At 43.3% G+C, this 20,129-nt stretch overlaps 1 protein-coding gene and 1 pseudogene across 5 annotated transcripts in view; one reads left to right on the forward strand and one right to left on the reverse strand.

Annotated features, from left to right (window-relative positions):
• On the reverse strand, positions 1-536 carry LOC129672051 (39S ribosomal protein L42, mitochondrial-like; annotated as a pseudogene).
• Positions 537-11,981: 11,445 nt separating this feature from the next.
• The window catches only part of LOC129672096 (beta-galactosidase-1-like protein 2), a 32,769-nt gene continuing 24,621 nt past the window's right edge, over positions 11,982-20,129 (forward strand). Inside the window, exons 1-6 of one of the 5 annotated variants that reach the window (XM_055601350.1) lie at positions 11,982-12,042; positions 14,624-14,716; positions 15,190-15,387; positions 17,824-17,892; positions 18,934-19,029; positions 19,859-19,967. In XM_055601350.1, the coding sequence (XP_055457325.1) occupies positions 14,625-14,716; positions 15,190-15,387; positions 17,824-17,892; positions 18,934-19,029; positions 19,859-19,967 (564 nt within the window). In that variant the 5' untranslated portion in view covers positions 11,982-12,042; position 14,624. Of the gene's footprint in view, positions 12,043-12,856; positions 12,896-12,973; positions 13,188-14,623; positions 14,717-15,189; positions 15,388-17,823; positions 17,893-18,933; positions 19,030-19,858; positions 19,968-20,129 lie in introns of those variants that run through there. The other 4 variants (XM_055601351.1, XM_055601348.1, XM_055601349.1 and 1 more) reach the window with 4 other exon arrangements.

The following is a 20,129-nucleotide window of genomic DNA, read 5'->3' on the forward strand; positions in this document are numbered from 1 at the left end:
TTATTTTCCCACATAACATTTTAATGAATACACCATGTACAATTTCTCAACTGGCAAATAAGACACAAAGCAAAATGTCCTTGATGCTCGTGGAATCAAGAGCAGCCACCTGTCTTTCAGAGGATTCAGTTTCTTACGACGTCTGTGATACTGTCCGAGCAGGTACCAGTGATGCTTTGTAGTGAAGAACACCTTGCTGAGCTGTTCTATTATGGGTCCCTGCTCAAATTGTTTGCTTTTTTATTTTTTTTTCTAATTTGGAGTTTAGCACTTGCTCGTGTGTTTCTTCATTATTATGCAAAAGATCTGGCTGAGGGATAGTTTTGGTGTGTTCATAGGGGATGTCCACAGAAGGGTGGTAGCACACTATTGTCCTGCTGGTCGGATGTCAAAGTGAGCTGTACTTTGCCAGTGTAGTTATCTGGAAGAGAATATGTAGATTTACGACAAGCAATAGATAAAGCTCCATTTTGGATTGGAAATAAGTGCTTCCAGACAGTTCTGTTTGATATCACCCATTTTACTGCCTCCACCATGATCCTTATCAAGTGATTTGAAAAACGATATTGTGAAGAGAAACTGTCTCTAAAGTCTGTCTCTAGGCACACATAGTTTCATTCCGGGGCCCACTATCTTGCTTCCCAGGCTTGGAATTTTAATTAAAGGTAGAACACATGTCTACCAGGCACAAGCCCTGGGGTTCACCAAAACTCTAAAACAGAATAGAAAAATGCCTGACTTGCCTTGGGCTGGGACCTCTGGCTGCTGTGCTGAGGTCAATGACAAAGAGGTCATCACAGTATCCCAAAGCTGTGATGACAGCATTGGAGGTTAAAAGTCAAGTCAGAAGACATCGGAGACCTGCTGACTTTCGTGCTACATTGCATGGACTGGGAAAGATGCCTACCGACCTTTCCTCCTCTGCATCCCACAGACAGGCAGTAGATACACAGAGCCCTGCCTGCTGTCACCCAATAGCAGTGTGGGAAGACATCCAGAGACCCGCCCACTGCCATGCCATGGGGCACAGATTCGGGGAGATTCCCAGATATCTGCCGGCTGTTTCATAGCTCTGGCGGACTGCAGACCTACAAAGGCCCTCCTGCTGCCACGCCTCGTGGTGCGGAAGGAGGAAGAAGTCCACAGACCAGACCAGCCATACCACATGGGTGGGCTTTAGCTACCTCGAGGCCCACCTGCTGCCATAGCATGCAGCACTGACAGAGAAGGTCACCCAGAGGCACGCCAGCAGCGTGGCTCAACTCCAGCAGGAGCCACTATAATGTGCCAGTGTGTGGTGGATAGATAGGAGAGAAAGAAGTGGAACAGTGTGAACCTTGTTAAGAGCTGGAACTGGAGATGTGAGGGTGGAGAGGAATAACCTATTATGAGTAGCCAGCCGCACCACCTGAGGCCATGGCGAAGTCCCTGCCCTTGCTGCCACTGAGGGCCATGTCTGGCCTCCGTGGCCATGCTGCAGCGGGGGTCCATGTTGATAGCCCATGGCTCCTATTATCACTAGACTAAGTGGGGATGTCTCTGGTCTAGGTAGGGATGTGGCCCTAGGGCCACGTGGATGTCTAAGGGGATGTGCAGAGGTGGTCCCGCCCCTCACGCCACCAGCTGGTCCTACCTCTGACCACCAGCAGAATCAGGGAGAGCAGGCCCTATAACTCATGAGGGCGGCACAGTAGAGCTGGCCCTAGCGGAGGGGCGCAGGTAAGCCGTTGGGTGAGAGCGAAGGGAGAGCTAGCCCCACCACTCCTCTGCCAGGTGTGAGTACTTGGGTGATGCCCTCCACGCCCTCACGTCTGTCCACCTGCTGTAATCTGGAGAGCTTCTGCCCCTCCTCCCACCCCCCAATATTGGGAGAGCTAGTCTTGCTTCTCACTGGTGAGAGAGCGGGCCCTGCACCTTGCCTGGGTGGAGCCGGCCCTGATGGCAAAAGCAGGGGTAAGCCAGCCCCAGAGGTGTGAGAGTGGGAAAGCTGGCTCGGCACGTTGTAGGCTGCAGCACTTGGGGGAATGGGCCCCGTGCCTTGACTGGGTGCCAGTGATCTGCCCCGACGGCATGACAGTGTGAGAACCGACCCTGCCTCCTGCCGATGGCGGCATTGGGTGGCCTAGCCTGAGCAGTGCTGGAGAACTCCAGCATTGCGGATAAAGGAGAGGCATTTGGCTGACAAACTCAGCTAACACCCAGGCTTTGGGCTGGCCCATGCCACTATCTACATCATTTGTGAACTGTTGGGACACATGAAAGGGCCAGTCCTGCTATCCAAAGCTACAGGCTCATGACACAGGGCAACAATAGGACATAATAGGAGTCCCAATGAGGAGACAGTATTGGTGGTGTCACAGAAGCTGGAGACCTCAAACCATATGTGGACAGAGGGTACACTGTGACACATTGCAGCTTCCACAACAAGATGGTTTCTATGCTCTGTTTCATTTATTTATTTATTTATTTATTTATTTATTTATTTATTTATTTATCTATTTATCTATTTATTTATGTTTTTATTTTGGGAGGGAGGTTGCAAGAGCAGAGGGTGGATATGAGGGGATGGAGAGATGAGTGGGATTAGGGTGCATGATGTGAAACTCACAGAGAATCAATACGAGTTTAAAAAATGAAAAGTAAATAGTAAAAAACAGAGTAAGTGAAATTTGTCATACTATATAGTTTAATGTACTCACCGAAAAAAAAAATGAACCCAGTTCTGAATAAAAAATACATTTATTTGGGATTAATTAGGATTATAACCTAGGAAAACACAATTTAAAACCACCTTGCAAACCTGCTCCTTGTTTTACTTTTATGGTGATGTGTTAATGTTAATTTTATAAAAACTGTGCTTTTATAACACAGTTTAATTTTATTAAAATTTAATAAACACAGTTTATTTTATATATAACACAGTTTAATTTTGTAAAAACTGTTTCTCAGTTTCTCTCTTAATCCAGCTATCACAAATATTTGAGACTCCTATATTTGTATAATAATAAGTGTCACAACACAATAACTGAACAATTATTACTCTATTCTTAACCTTCTACGCTGATCTGGCTTCCTCCCAGCATACATCCCAGGTGCACTTGCAGTATGTAGCTTTTCTGCTTTAGCTCCTCTATCTGATGTCTCCTGGACCTCTCCAGTGGCTGAAACCTCTGCTTCCTTCTCTGATTCCACCTCTGCCTGGCAGGAAGTCCAGCCCTATTCTCTCCCCTGTTCAGTGACTGGCTACAAACTGCTTTATTGGCATACCAGGGAACAATTGGGGAACAATGTTACACAATTTTGAGATAGAAGATTCTCAGAACAAAGATTCTAACCAGGTATGGAGGGTATGGAAATCAACATTTGAATTACACAATAACTTTATGCTTACAATGATAGACATATGTAAAGCTTAAAATCACAAAGGGTGGAAAGGTTATTATGTAATTTGCTGGTCAGAAATTATGACTGATTTGAGTTAAATTATTTTTCTATGTAAAGATTAGCTGTTATCTCAATGTGTCAGTAGTTGAGGTTTTACACATGGTTAAAGAAAGCTAGTAAATTACAGTTTGTCCAGTTTAAAGATTATCATGTATACCAGTTCAGAATTGAAGCTTAAGAATAGTTGCACAAATCACTCTGGTCTCAGTTAGACATGGATGGTTTATTGAAGGCCTGTTCCAAGCTGATGATGATCTGGGCAACAGAAAGGACTCATGAGCATAACTGTGATCCAGTCTGCTTTTAGGGTAGCCTTTTTATACGAAAACCAAGTACAGAAGACTGGGACAGTAATACATCTTAAGTTTGTTTTGGCTAACTAGACGAAGTATTTATCAGCTAACTGCAAGCTGATTGGTCCCAAGTGAGGTTAGTAAGGTGGTGGTGAGAGACTTCCCAGGTATAAGCAGAGTACAGTCAAGTGTAGAGATAACATACAGTGCATGTAGCCAAGCATTAAGATAACAGAGCGTGAGTTACGACACCATTGAATCATAGTAAAAGATAAGGTTAACTTGACCCTCTGGCCGGGTCTGTTAGTGTCAGCTATGAATAACTACTACTAGGAAGTACGGTAAAATTTTTGAACTTAATTTCACCTTATAAACAAAAAAGGATACTGAATACAAAATGGCTTCAGCTATGTTACAAAGAGCAGGCCCTAAATAAAGTGTCAGTGTGGACATTTTTCTTTTTTCCTTTGAGATGGTGTCAAAGGTAACCAAGGCTGGCCTTGAACTTTTGATCCTCCTGCTTCTACCTCTCAAGCGCTGGTACCTCTCAAGGTATGCCACCATATTCAGCATTTTCAGTACACTCAAAACAATGTACAACCCCTTTTCTTTTTTCCTTGGCGTACATATAGAATGCTCTTGAAGTGACAAAATATTATATTACAGAAACAGATCAGTGGTTGCCTAAGGCTAGAAAGAGAGCAAAGGGCGAGACATAGTGTGATCATAAACATGCATTATGAGGAGTGCTTGTCATAAGATTTCTCTGTACCTTCATTTTGTTAAGGTAAGTCTCTTGGCTAAAATATTGCACTCTGGTTTCACAAGATGTTAGTTATCATTTGGGAAAACACTATGTAGGAAGTGTGAGTAGTTACGTGATTTGTATTCCATAACAAGCATTTAGAAATTGCTTTTTCTAATTTTTGTTTTAAAAATTAATTCTTTCCGTGGCCCCATAGGTGATTAACACTGAGATTTTCATACTGTGTGTTGGTCTTTGCTTTGGGTTGGACCCTTACTTGTTTCGGAACAGGCATTTTAACCACTCATGGGGTATCCATCTAATCTATTTCACAGTATCATTAACCGGTGTGTGCGCACGCGCGCACATGAGCTATATACGTGCAGGTACCTGTGGAGAACAGCAGAGAATATCAGATTTCTTGAAGCTGGAATTATAGGCAGTTGTGAGCTGCCTGATGTGGGTGCTGGGAACTAAACTCAGATCCTCTGCAACAGCAACAGGAACTCTTAACTATTGAGCTATATTTCGAGACCTTATTTCATGCTCCTTTAAGGCTGAAGGCACAGAAAAGCGTGTAGTTCTAAGCCTGTAGTCAGGGTCCAGCAGCAGAGGCTTGCAGGCAGACCTTCCTCTGGTTGATGGCAATTATCCACTAGTAAGAGGCTGTACCCTGAAACATAAGTAGTCATTTTCTGTGAACATTGTGTGACTTCTTTCTCACTCCCCACCCCAACAATAATAACTTCTTGATTGTCTTGCTTGACCAGCGCTGAGATGTAGCATTGGGAACTACAGCTCCATCAGGACTGCTCAGTCACACACACCTCTTAGCCCTTGCCTCCTTACTTCCGCTGCTTAAACATGAAGCCTTAGTAGCCGAAAGTTTGAGTAGGGATCACAGGACCCCTTTGTTTGTTCCTCTTCCTGATGTGCTGACTAAATCTCTTCTATATGTTTTTCATCATTACTTGTCTTTTTAATTAGCATTAAAAAAAAAAAAGAGGTCAGAACAGCAGCTGAGCTGAGCTAGTCAGGATGGCCACAACAAGGGCCTTTGCCCTTTTGCCCTAAAATTCTGATTACAATACTGCAAAATATGCTTGCAAGATGGCTTGGTATGCTAGGAGTGGTGGCCCATGCCTTTAATCCCAGCACACTGGGGCAGAGGCAGAGTGGATCTCTGTGAGTTCAAGGCCACTCTGGTGTACAAAGTGAGTTCCAGACTAGTCTGGGCCACATATTGAAACCCTGTTTCTCTGTTTCTGTTTCTCTGTCTCTGTTTCTCTGTGTTTCTGCAACCTTCCCACCCTCCTTTCCCACTGACTCAGTCTCCCCAAGTGCTGAGATTACAGGCATAACTACTGTGCACAGCTCAGGGTCTGACTGTTAAAGTGCTGGAATGTTTGCTTTTGTTTCTGGCTTTTTTGTCTACACTTATGCTAGATTTAAGACATTGGCCATTTTGGCTTCTTGAACTATCTTGTTCATGATGCTTCCCAGAAACGGCTATAAAATTTCCTTGTAGATGGGTTTACTGAGTTTCAAAAAGCTCAGAAAAAAACACGGATTCCTTCCTCCTTCCCCGCAGCTGGGGCATTGTGTATGGGCAAGTATTCTACCCTTGAGCTACACTCCCAGTCTTTATGTGGATATATTTATAATCAGTGATACACATAAATAATTTATGTACTGAATAAAAAAATAAATATCCAGAAATATTCAAGGTTAAACTGCAGTATCCACATACCAACATTTATATGAGCTAAAACATAGTCAGAAATACAAAGCTTCCAATTACATGTGTTTAGAAATAGAAAAAAATGGAAATAATTTAAGCATGCCTATACTAGCACAAGGAAAAAAAAACCTGTTCATTCAAATAGTAAAAAAAAAAAACAATAAATACAAACCTAGAAAATTACTTAGTATATTAGTACAATAAATATCATAAAAGTATAGTTGAAAGAACCTGTAAAATAAATGATCATTAAAATTAAAAATAGCAATTTCAAACAGTAAGGTAAATAAAGTGAAACATAAAATGACATAAATTCCTAAATTCAATGCAAGAATGAGAAAATTGAGTACTGTGAAGGAAAATAAAGTTGCTCCAACTATATTTGAGATGTCAATATAATTTAAGATTATATTGAAATTAAGATTGAAATATTAGCCACCTGTGGTAACACACACCTATAATACAAGCACTTGGAATATATTGGCAAGGGGATCAGGAGCTCAAGGCCAGCCTTGGCTATGTAAAAATTTTGAGGCCAACATGAATTACATGAGACCTGGTCTCAGAGAACAACAGCAAACCTGAAAACAAACATTCCCAACCACCAACAACAGAAAAACACACCTCTCCAAACTCTTATAATAAAAAGCAAATGTCAGACCATTTACCGTATGTGGCTAGAACAGTCTTGGTATCAAAATTAAACAAGCCCGATAAAGCTAAGTAAAGATGAACTAAAAGAATACTGAGCCCATGACAGAGACTTGTATGGTTAAGGTGGAAATCTGTTGCTTAAAGTTTACTCGCTCTGAAGTTATTCTTGCCTGCTGTATGCATGAGCACATGCATACACATGCAGAACAGGGTCTATCTGCGTAATAGCCCGAGCTGTTCTGGAAGTCGCTTTATAGACCAGGCTGGCCTGGAATTCACAGAGGCTGCCTCTGCCTCTCAGAGTGCTGGGATTACAGGCCTGTGTCACCAGCCCTTTCATTCCTTTTAAGGAACAACTTAATTTTGCTAGTCCCAATTCATGACTACTAAGTGATATTTCTAACTCATTTGTGTTTGGGTAGTTTTGTTTACTTGTTTATGTTTGGATTGAACTCTTTTTTAATTTTAATTTTATTTTTAATTACACTTTATTTACTTTGTATCCCCCCTCTAGTTCCCTCCCTTCTCCCCTCCCAATCTTTCCCTTCCTCCCCCTTCTCCACGCATGCCCCTCCCCAAGTCCACTGGTAGGGGAGGGTTTCTTTTTCTTCTTTCTGATCCTAGTCTGTTAGGTCTCATCAGGAGTGGCTGCATTGTCTTCCTCTGTGGCCTGGTAATGCTGCTCCCCCCTCAGGGGGAGGTGATCAAAGAGCAGGCCAATCAGTTGATGTCAGAAGCAGTCCCTGTTCCCATTACTAAGGCACCCACTTGGACACTGAGCTGCCATGGGCTAGATCTGTGCAGGGGTTATAGGTTATCTCCATGCATGGTCCTTGGTTGGAGTATGAGTCTCAGGAAAGACCCCAGTGTTCAAATTTTTTGGTTCTGTTGCTCTCTTGTGGACCTCCTGTCTTCTCCAGATCTTACTATTTCCAACTACTTTCATAAGATTCCCTGTATTCTGCACAAAGTTTGGCCATGAGTCTCAACATCTGCTTTGATAGTCTGCAGGGCAGAGCCTTTCAGAGGCTCTCTGTGGGAGGCTCCTAACTTGTTTCCTGTTTTCTTCTTCTGATGATGATGTTCAACATCATTAGCCATCAGGGAAATGCAAATCAAAATGACCCTGAGATTTCACCTTACACCCATCAGAATGGCCAAGATAAAAAACTCAAGTGACAACACATGCTGGAAAGGGGAACCCTCCTCCACTGCTGGTGGGAATGTAAACTTGTACAACCACTCTGGAAATCTACCTGGCGCTTTCTCAGACAACTAGGAATAGTGCTTCCTCAAGATCCAGCCATACCACTCCTAGGCATATACCCAAAAGGGGCGCAAGTACACAATAAGGACATTTGATCAACCATGTTTGTAGCAGCTTTATTTGTAATAGCCAGAAGCTGGAAACAACCCAGATGCCCCTCAACTGAAGAATGGATACAGAAATTGTGGTACATCTACACAATGGAATATTACTCAGCAATGAAAAACAAGGAAATCATAAAATTTGCAGGTAAATGGTGGGACCTGGAAAGATCATCCTGAGTGAGCTGTCCCAGAAGCAGAAAGACACACACGGTATATACACACTCATAAAGACATATAGTATAGGATAAACCTACTACAATCTGTACACTTAAAGAAACTAATCTAGAGGGAGGACTCTGGCTAAAATCCCCATTGCAAAAGGCAAAGACAATGGATTGAACTCCTACAGTGTTTACCAAGGACTTCCCTAATTCTGGGCGGGGAGCTATGCTGAGCTGTACCCTTCCCCTGTGATTTTAAGCTATAAATGTAGCTGTTGCTTTGTGAAACAGACTGTCTGTGTGGTTGCTTGCATCTCTTTTCTTGGGATTGCAATCCTAACTAGAACAAATAAATGTAATCTTTTTTCATTCTGTCAACGTGGAAGGTACCTGTGTGCTTTAGCTTGCTGCAGAATGCTGTGTCCTCTTTCCTCAGCACTCACCCTCTCCACTCCAGCTGGTCCCCACAGGCTGATTACTCCTCAGAGCACCAGTTGCTACAAAAAGCTCAGCCCAGTTTTCCTTCCCTTTACAGCAAAGCTCCTTTAAAGGATATGCTCTCTAAATTGACCTGCTCCTGCCCCTCCCCCGACTCCTGATCTTTCTGGGACCTAATTCAGGGTTTCTTCCTCATCTTCATTAAACTTTCTTTAAAGTGTCCAGGCAGCTAAATTCAACAATCAGTTCTTAGCTGACTCATGGATAGTAATGTACTCGATCCCCACTTTCTATTTTAAACTCTGTCCTCCCTCCCTTTTATAGCTAGGGATTGTCTCCAGGACCCAGAGCATGAATGCCCTGCCCTCCCTACATCCTCTGTTGCTGACCCTAAATGTCCCCCACCCCAGGTGGCTTTGAGGACATCATCCTCACCTGATTGATTACTTTCCTTTCTGAGGTTCTTGATTCTCAGCTTCTGTTGCTGGTTTTTGTTTGTTTTTGTTTTTTGTTGTTCTTTTGTTCTTTGGGATTTTTTTTTGGGGGGGGGGAGGGAAGAGGGTTGAGACAGGGTCTCATTATGTAGCTCAGATTGCTCGCATATCTTTAGAGATTGATTCTCCTGTTGCAGCCTCCCAAGTACTGAGCATGATCAAGCACACACAGTCCGTGCTGCCTTTTCTTTATTAATTTAGTATGCCAGGCCTCAGTCCTGGAAACGTGAGTCCCCTCTACCTTCACTTACCGTTGGGGAAAAAAAAATCTTTGAATACGGCTTTACATTTATCAATACCTCTTTTGTGCTCAGAACTTACAAGTACAAGTCAGCTCTGCCCCCACCACACACAGCTGTTCTTGTAAGTCTTATAGACACGTTCAACTTCACATAAGAAAACTAAGTTCTGTCAACCTTTCCTACTTAATCAATGATGGCTCAATCTTTCCACTTTTCCCACGGGAGGAGGGGAACCAAAGACCAAAAACCTTGGAGTCATCCTTTAACTTCCCAGTCACATCCAACCAATCAGTAAATCCAGTGGGTCTATGTATTTGGCATGTACGCTCCTCCCACACTGGTCCAACCCATCGTGAATTCTCACTTCACTTCATTGCCAGAAAATCTTGCTTCCTTCTAACTTTGCCCCTGGCAGTTTAGACTATGTTAATACGCAATTCAGACCATGTTATTCTTCGGATCAAACACTCCAATGCTTGTCCCAGCCCAGAGTAAAAATTAAAGTCCTCCCTTTGATCTCCTGGGCTTTGCATGATTTAACCTCCTCATTAACTTCTGTGATCTACCAGCCTGCAGTTTCCTAAGGTTTCTTCATGCCTCTGTAGCTTTCTCCAGCTCATCAAAGCGTTCAAAATGTTGAACAACAAAGTATCTAGCTCAACAAAGGCACCTCTGGGCCCTTGTTTTTGCAGTTTCCTCTGAGGTGGTTTTCTATTGTGTATGAAAATGATTCTTCTTCTTCTTCTTCTTCTTCTTCTTCTTCTTCTTCTTCTTCTTCTTCTTCTTCTTCTTCTTCTCTTCTTTGCTTCTTTTTGTTTTTGTTTTTTTCAAGACAGGGTTTCTCTGGATAGCCTTGGCTGTTCTGTAAGCCTTGAACTTACAGCTATCTGTCTGCCTCTGCCTCCCTAAGTGCTGGAATTACAGGCATGTGTCACCGTGCCCCATTACTTCTTTAGTTCTTAAGGCTTGTACATGTCTCTTTTGAGAGACCCTTCTTGACCCCCTTCCTAAAATGCTGTCTTATTTTGACATCATCATTCTCCCTCCTCCCTCTTTCTTCTCTCCCAGCCTTCCTGTTTTGTGTTTCCCTGTTACCTGGTAACATGGTATGAATTTTAATGTTGTCCTCTTTGTCATGTTTTTACTACACTAGAATGGAAACTCCATAAGCACAGATCTTTGGCAGCTTTTTGTGAACAGTGTGGGAACACTGTTGCCTTACCAACATCTAGAACAGTGCTTAGAATAGTAGGCTCTTCATAAACTTTACAAGAGCACCAAGAAGCAATGTTATTTTGATGATACATGATTAAACATATGAGTTTGAAACTGTGTCTGACAAGCACTAGGTTCTCGCTATGTAGTTGATCCAGCATACAAAGAGCAATGGAATAGAATAATCCAAAACCAAACAGAGTTGGTAAGTTAGGATATTAGTAGATGATAAAGAATTCTTTTCAAAATGAGGAAAGAATTAAATTTTAGAGTAATATGCTAGTCACTTGAAGATTAAAAAAGTAAGTTAGCCACTTTGCAAATTTGTATTAAAATACATTCTTTACAGATCAAAGATCCAAATGAAAAGCTCTTGAAATATTAGAAGCAAGCAGGCTTTAGGGGCCTAGGTATCTACAGAATTTCTGTCAAAATAAATAGCTAAGCTATAACAGGATCTATAGCCAATATTACTCTGTAAATACTAAAGATGGCTGTATAAACATCTCCAAGTTAATGGATATACAATACAGACATTATACAGACTATCTGGGAGAGAGGAAGGAAAGTCAAGTGGGGAATGAGGGATACTGAAAATAATTTAAAAAAACTAAATAGAAAATATAAATGGCTAATAAAATATGCAAATTACTTCACTACAGTTGGCATTTAAATGTTTATCAGCATTTCAGCAGTATTTTATTATTCATTTGCTTTGCTACTCTTGAGGCTGGATCTCATGTTGTAAACCAGGCTGTCCTTGAGCTCACTCTGTAGCTCAGACTAGTCTTTAACTCACACGTATCTCCTACTTCAGCTTCCCAAGCGCTGAGTTTTAGGTATGCTTAACACACGGCTCAGCAACATTTCTAAGTAAAAGTATTTGTAATTCTAATAGTGTCTTTCAATCAGTTTGCCAATGCAAATAATCATGTTTCCAGGTCTGCAAATATTCAAATGTAAAAGCAATGTGAAGCTGTGCATACTGGCATTTGTCTGTGATCCCAGAACTTGGAGGCCATTCAGGGCTATATTTAATAATTCAGGAAATGACAACAACGAAACAACAAAGATATGGGTTAGTTAATATTATAAAATGAGTGTTGTAAAGAAAGGAAATGAGAGGAGACTGGAAACTCAGAGGATGATGAAAAACAGGTTTGGAAGAGTTGGAGAGAAAAAACTGCTGTGTCTGGGAAGTAGTGTTCAAGGTCATGCGTCTTGGCGTGGGATGTCTGATGCTGGTGAGGCGGAGGTTCCATGATAAAGGAGCAGGGCAAGAAGGTGCTTGACATAAAAGGGTTTTTGTCAAGGGTCAGAGATATCACCATGGGTGACTCCAGGCAAGAGAGGGAGACAATCTTCTGGAAGAGTCTGAGACAGTAGCCTAGTCTGTGTATGTTCAGGGTGTGACAGCAGAGCACGGAGTCCTTTGTTGACCACCTCAGTAAGGTGAAAAAAGGTGAGATTACCAGTAAACGTGGAAGTACAGAATTTAAGTGATACGTGATGGCAAGCAGGACAGTTATGGGGAAATAATGAGTTAAGCCAGGCGGTGGTAACCCACACCTTTAATCCCAGCACTCGGGAGGCAGGCAGGTCTCTGTGAGTTTGAGGCCAGAGCTAGTTCCAGGACAACCAGGGCTAAAGAAACCCTGACTTGAAAAAAAAAAAAAAAAACACTAAAAAATAAAAAATAAAAAAAAATCACACTTGTAAATGAAGAAAATGACAGAATGTTTAAAAGTCCACTAGTTGAGTCGATTTCCCAAGGAGGTTTTATTCTGATACACTTCAGGAAAAGCACAGGAGTAGTGAAAAGAAAAGTTTTTAAATGTTCAAGTTTTCGGTTAGGGATGGCAATTTGGGGGAAAAAAAATCATTAATCTCAGTGCTTCATCCAAAGTCAAACTTTCAACTGTTTAGTCACGAAATCGGAGGAAAGTGTAATAAGAGCCACGGTTAGAGGGCAAGGAGGAGGTGGCCTGGAAAATTCAGTCTGACCCAGGAGAGGTCAATAATGAGGGCACTGCCCGCCTCTGTGGGAAGCTAGCCAGGTGGAGGATTGAGCCCACAGGCTACCCTGCTTTTTTCCAGGTAAGTCTGCAATAGAGAGGCGTTTCACTTTCTTGAGCCTTGAGAGTAAAAATAACGCTGGCAGCATTTGAAACAGAGCTTCCCTCCACCCGCGAGGTCCTGCACACACAAGCCGAGAGAAGGGCTTTGACCACTGGTGTCTGGGCACCTGGGCTCAACCCGCCCTGCGTGTGGACACAGAGCTGCAAACGGCAGTAGTCGGGAAAGACTCGCGGTGCTGTGGCTGCTGGCTAACAGTGACCAGCTTCTAGAAAGGAACAGTCCAGTAAGGCACCAGCATCTCCTCCCCGAGGTCCTTGATGCAGTGCAGGTCTTCGAGGGAGAGCGGGTGTACCAAGCGCGTGGCGTGTGCGGGGCAGGGGGCCGAGTACTGGCTTGTGGTTACCTGCCTGAGCAGAGCTACCGTGGCAATGCGGGCGATGCTTTGGGGACAGGCTCTGGGAGAACGGCTTGGCACCGGTAGCCTCTGCGACCGCTAAGGCTCAGGGCTTGGGTCGGCCGGATGAGCGGCCTCCTGTCCGCGGACGCGTGTTCTCTGGGCTGTGGGAGGCTCAGCAACACACAGACTGCTCCGCATGCTGTGGACTCTTGCAGTCCTCGGCCTCCACAGGCTGGCTGCACGCTTCTTGCCGGGACTTTCCAGTGAAACTGGCTGGTACTGAAGACTGCACTTCGGGCTCTCCTTCAGATTCTCTTGAAGTTTTGCTTTGTGGCTGATCTCCCTGGAAAGTTTGCCAGAGCATTTTCTATCCTTTGTTCCTACCCAATCTTCTGGCAGCACTTCTCCACAGTCTTTGTTTTGTTTGATTTTTGGTTACTTTTACATTTTCCTGTGACTTCGTAAAGTTTTACCCATTCTCAGCTCTGCCTAGACATAGGCGTTTTACTACTGGTAGCAACTTAGCAATTGCTCGGAAGTACCTGCAATAGTGGTGGTGTTGATCTGAATGTAGAAGAGTGATTAGGGCAGGTGTGTGTGTGTGTGTGTGTGTGTGTGTGTGTGTGTGTGTGATTTGAAACATCATTTTGCTTCGATTTAGTAATAGGAATAAAATTAAGTTCGTGTTAATTAAATTGTGGTTAAATTTATCTAACTAAAACATCAAGTGTTTTAATTAGAAAACTTTGTTGAGCCCAGGCATTGCTCTGGGTGCAGGGGTCACCCACATCCTGGAAAAGCAGCATTCAGACTGTGCTGTTCAGTCTGAATGTTCAGTCCACCCTGGCTGGACTCACCAGTTTTTGATGCATTTGCCCAGAATGAGTGGGATAAAGGCATCAACGGACCATAAGGACTATAAGATGTATTTTGGCAATGATGGGTTGATCCGCAACAGTAGCAGGCGAATGAAAAATTGAGTAGGAGACAAAGAATTGATCCCCTCCATGAGGACCTCTGCTAAGCAGCACAGCATTAGGAGCGATCCCTCAGCAGCTGAATCTCTGTGGAAAGCTTCTCAGAGGTTACTCTCCACTGGATTAAAACCATCACTTGACTTCCAGCTATGTAGCAAGCTATTGCCGCGGAGCTACTCTTCCTCCAGTCAGCAGCCATGGCTTCAGGATGCTGTCATGGCTCCAGCTAGTGCAAATCCCACACACAAATTCTGTCTTCCCAACAGGCCACCCTCCCCCTTCCCACCCTTCTTCAAGGAAGGCCTCTTTCAGCTCCTAGCTGCTTCCTCCCTCTACCTCCTGTTTCTGACTCCTCTCTCCTGTCCCATTTAGCATGTGGAGCATCCTGGGAAGACCTGCATGGATTGTGTGTCTGTCTTCAGCCTTATCTGCGATGGCTCTGCTCAGCCATGACCAGTTACCAAGGTACATTTCAGGCCACTGCAGAGGTTCCAATAATGGTATATCTACAGCCCTCAAAGGACAGGCTCGTGTGCACACATGGATATGGTGTGGTATGTGCATGTTTGTGTGCATGTGCCATGATGTGTGTGGAAGTCAGAGGATAACTTCAGATATTATCCTTTGACCTCCACCTTGTTTGAGACAGGGTCTCTCCTATTCAGTCTCGCTTCCATGGATTCTCCCATTTCCCTCTAAGGGTGCTGGGACTTGGTACATTCACTATTACATCTGACATGTCTGGCCTTTACCTGGATTCTGGGTATCTGCTCATGCTTTACACATTGAGCCATGTCCCTAGCTCCTTTCTCCTCCTCTCGCTTCCCTTCTTTGCCTTCCTCTCCTCTGCTGTCCTGTCCTCCTTTCTTATCTTTTCTTTAGAAATAGGGTGGGCTTTATACCCTAGGCTAGAAATCATATACCTTTTTGTCTTGCAGGCTTAATCAAAGTCACTTGACTCCCTTGTTGATGATGACTCGAAGGATAGGTCTGAAAGTCGAGGGCTCACAATTCACACTTGAAGGTTCTCCATTCCGGATCTTATCTGGCACTATGGACTACTTCCGGGTCCCTAGGCAGTCCTGGAGAACCAGCTTGAGGAAGATGCAGGCCTGTGGCTTCAACACCCTTACCACGTGAGTCTTTGCCTCTGGTTCTTGTTTCAAAAATTTTCAGTGGCATCCTAGCTGAGACTTCATTTGAACAGTCTTTTATATTATTATTAAGAAAGGTACTCAGGTTGTGGTGGCACATGCCTGTAAACCCAGCACTTGGGAAGGCAGAGGCAGGCAGATCTCTGTGAGTTCGAGGCCAGCCTGGTCTACAAAGCAAGTCCCAGACAGCCAGGGCTACACAGGGAAACCCTGTCCTGGAAAAAGAAAAAAAAAAAAAGACAAAGGTGTTTGTTAGCCAAGTTATTAGTCAGAGTTCACTAAAGGATCGGAAATATCTGTTCATATATATTTATATATGAGATTTATTAGAGTGGCTTACTGTAGTCTGAGTAGCCCATCAATGGCTACCTCCTTATGGAAAAATCCAAGGATCTGGAAGTAGGTCACTTCAGAGACTGGGTGTCTCAGCAGCTCCAGTCTGAGGCTGGAGTTCCAGGGAAGTCCTAGAGGGCTGCTGGTCTTCAGTCTCCTTTGGAATCCCGGAAGAAGCAGGTTCTACCAGTGAAGATAAACTTGCCAGGAAGAGTTAGGTCAAGCCGGCAAAACCAAAAGCTTTCTTCTTTCATGTCACTGTTTGTTGCCTGCTGCTAGAAATTGTGGCCCATATTTTAGAGCGGATCTTCTGTCCTCAAACAATGCAGATTTAGGATGAGTCTTCTGTCTTCAGTTGATCCATGTTTGAGGTTTTCCTAAGTCAAATGATCCGCTTAAGAGAATCCTTTATAGGCATGGCCAGCTGCTTGAGTTTTAGTTAATTCCAGCTGTAATCAAATTGACAACCACGATTAGTCATCACAGGAGGTTTGTAGCATAGGCCTGTAGTTTCAACATTTAGGAAGTGGAGGCAGGAAGATTGTTTAAGGCCAGCCCCAGTTACATAGAAAATTGAAGCTAGCCTAGATTATATTAGCTTTGTCTAAAACAAACAAACAAACAAACAAACAAACAAACACCCCCATCCACCCACCCAACCAAACAGCAACCAAAAAACACCACCAACAACCACCACAAAAATAGCAACTAACCGAAAAGGTATGTATTATGTTTAGGATGTCTTGAGTACCTATTTGATACCATGAAATAGATTTGAATTATTTTATCTTCCACGTGAAAGCAGAGAGCGTTGTGGGGGTATTCTCCAGAGAAGACTATTTGGACATGAGTTGAAGCCAACAGAATGTTTATTAGTCGGCAGCAAGTACACTGGTGATCAGGATCCCAGTGTAGCACCGTGCCTTTCTGAGGTTGAGCTCTTAAGCACAAAAATCATGTCCTGGATTGACATACTTGAGAAGGTTAGACAGAAGTGGAAACTACAGAAGCTGATAAGCAAGGTTAGCACATTTTGAGACTTTCCCAGTTCTATATGGACTTTGATGGCTCAGGCACCACCTTTGTTTTAGTTTGGGCAAGTGGTGCTGTCTATGTCCTGAGTTTTACAGCCTGAATGGTATTTCCATCATGGAATCAGTTGTGCTAAGGTCTGAGGGCCAGTTACAGAGAGTAGGCAGGACGTGGAATTTTTTGTTTGTCTGTTTGCTTGCTTTTTGTGTTTTTGACTCTGGTTAGGATTTGGTGAGACAATCTCCCTGAGCTTTTGTTGAGAACATGCTGTGAGTGCATGTCACTGTCTTCCTCCCCAGTAGGAAGCAAAATGTTCCTCAGCTCTTCACAGTGAGCATCTAGGCTTCAGGAGAAGGTAAACGTCATGAAAATGTGGGGACACCACCCCACATGCCTTTCCCTATTGCAGAGTTTTTAAGACACCATGATAATCTGCACTGAATCTCACAACTCATGAGCTGAAGCTTGAGCATTCTTGAGTAATGAGTGTTGTCCTCCCTTTGTGAGGACCGGCTCCTGGTAGGCTGTGGTTGTCTGTATCCTCTGTGACAGTCAAGTATCTCCAGGAAAGAACAATCAGCAGGCAGAGTGATTATAAATAATTGTTCATGAAGTTATGGGGGTTGAGAAGTCCCTAATACAGCAGTTAGAAGGATGGGAACTCTGGGCAACGAGGAGTCTGGAGGCTGAAGAACAGGATGTCTGATGATGAATTTCCAGTTCAAAGGCAGGAAGAGTCAACCCCCAAAAGCAAAGCTGAGAGCAGTGACGGACACCTGTGAGCCTAACACTCAGGAGGCTGAGTCGGGAGGATTACACCTTTGAGGCCATCTGGGATACATATTGAGACCCTGTCACAGAACAAAAGAAAACAGTGCTTGGAATGCTTGTGATCACACAGGAGGCGTCACTGTTGAAACGTCGGGTTTTCTCCCAGTAGAGAGAAGCTTGCTTCTCCGTTAAAAATTAAGGAGTCAGTATAGAAGGAGCACATGATGGGGGAGGTTTTTTACTTCTTTCTTCTTCTTCTTCTTTTTTTTTTTTCCATAATAGGCATATTCCTTGGAACCTCCATGAACCAGAAGTGGGCAAGTTTCATTTCATTGAAAACATGGACCTCATGTAAGTGTTTAAACTTTGCTTGATTCTGAAATTCAGATAGGGACATACCTGGGGGATTAGATGAAGGAATGGGTGTAAAGCTCTGATTTTTTGTTATTGTTGTTTTGTTGTTTTTGTTTCGAGATAGCGTCTCACCATATAACTCTAACTGGCCTGGGATTCTCTAGGTAGATCAGACTGGCCACACACTCCCAGAAGTCTGCTTGCCTTTGTTCCCTGAACTCTTGAATTAAAAGTGTATGCTACCAAGCCCTGGCCTCTAATCCCACTTTCGTAGCCAGTCAAAAGCCTTAATAACTTTTTTACCTGCTTTGAAACCTCTTTGAGCTCTTAGTGTATGTAATATATCACATGGGTCCTAGCCTGCTGTGTCTAGACCTTGTTTTAGCCAGCATTCTACAGTGTGAATCTACCACAAAAAAACCTGCTCTCTCAGTTACATAGTAGATTTCTGAACTATAGTTTATAGTTTCTACAACATGATAGAAGTAAAATAATTGTTTTTTTTTTTTTTAAATTAGTGACTTCTGGACTATCACCATTATCTTAGGGAAGCTGTGGAGAGGAAGACAAATACATTGAGGCTCTACAGACGCAGCCAGGGACAAGTCAGGAAAGACAATGGTCATGCTGAAGTGGCGTCAAGTTTTGAGTTTGGGCAGGGATGAATGGGATGGGGCTATGCGCAGCAGAGGTAAAGTCAGAGATGGGAAAGGACAGTGCACATCAGTCAAGAAGATGTTAGATGCTGTAACATTTAAGCCTCACACCCTTTTAAAAGTAAAGATTTATTTGTCTTTAAATAGGACCTTCCTGACTGGCATATATTTCTCATCCAATATATAATAATAGAAGGAATTCAGGGTCTTAAATCTTCAATGCTATCTTCTAAGTCACTGTCCCTTTGGGTACTGAGTGCACAAGAGGAAGAAAGAGCATGAGAAAGAAAAAGCAAGAGCTGTCATGCCAAGCCCTGCTTTGGGAGTGATGTTACTGTGACTGTTTTTTGTTTTTTTTTTGTTTTTGTTTTTTTTTTCCCAGAGCTTTTATCACCATGGCTTCAGAGGTGGGACTCTGGGTCATTCTGTGTCCAGGCCCCTACATTGGCAGTGACATAGACCTTGGAGGCTTGCCCAGGTGAGATGTGGTCTGAGGTCCCTGCCTGAGAAGCACACTCACAGGGTTTTATCTCTCTACACATTCAAAAATCTGTTTTATTCATTGATGGTGGGTGATGGAGATGGAAGAGTGCCTTTTGAGTCCGGCTTTTTTCTCTTAGTTAATACTTTCAAAGTTGCAGGCCATCTGCCGAGTGTGGCTTTCCTTTTCCTAGCTGAGCATTTTCCGGTAGAGCTGGTCTTTCCATCTCTCATATACACAAACACAAGCACTCCTAAACAGCTTTATAACTGCCTCATTCTAGAATAGATGTTGATACACTTTTCCCGTATCAGGCCAGATAGTAATCCCAGCAGAGGTGGGAGCATTGTCACAAATTTGAGGCCATCCTGGGCCACATAGTGAGCACTAGGCCAGTCAGTGCTCAGAAAGCAATATTTGATGCAAATAAAGTCTAGATAGCAAATATTCTAGGCTTCCTGAGCCACATGCAGCCTCTGTAGTTAGGCTGAAAATTGCAGTGAAAATAGGCAAACAACTAGGTATAGCCGTGCCAACAAAACTATTCAATACATAGCAGGTATTGAATTGGCTTTTAGGCTGTAGTTTGGAGAACTCTGTTTTGGATCATAGTTACAAAGCTCCCCCACCCCCATCCATGTTTTGGCGTGCCGAGGTATTTTTAATTGGCACATATTGTTCTTTCTTGAAGAAACTGAACCACACACTCACATCTCACTGTTCTGCATGGCTGTCTAAATGTGGGCTGTATTTTAGACTACTTTCCTGGAACATTTCTTATCACTGTTTTCCATCCTGAGTCTGAATCTCACCTTTTAAATCACAGCTGGTTACTCAGGGATCCAAAAATGAAGCTTCGGACAACTTACAAGGGATTCACCAGAGCGATGAATCGGTATTTTGACCGTCTGATTTCCAGGATAGGACAATACCAGGTAAAAACCTAATCCTCATCTCCACAGCTAAGGGGAGTGGTTTCCAGATAGATTTCCTGGATAGTACTGGCCACTTTCTGCACTCTGAGAAGCAGGGGACATATGTTGGCTCCTGTTTGGTATCTGAGAATTCTAGTTTCTTCTCTAAGAAAGCGTCCAGCT

Source organism: Psammomys obesus, unplaced genomic scaffold (assembly GCF_907164565.1).
Source record: "Psammomys obesus unplaced genomic scaffold, mPsaObe1.curated_primary_1811, whole genome shotgun sequence".
NCBI lineage: Eukaryota > Metazoa > Chordata > Mammalia > Rodentia > Muridae > Psammomys > Psammomys obesus.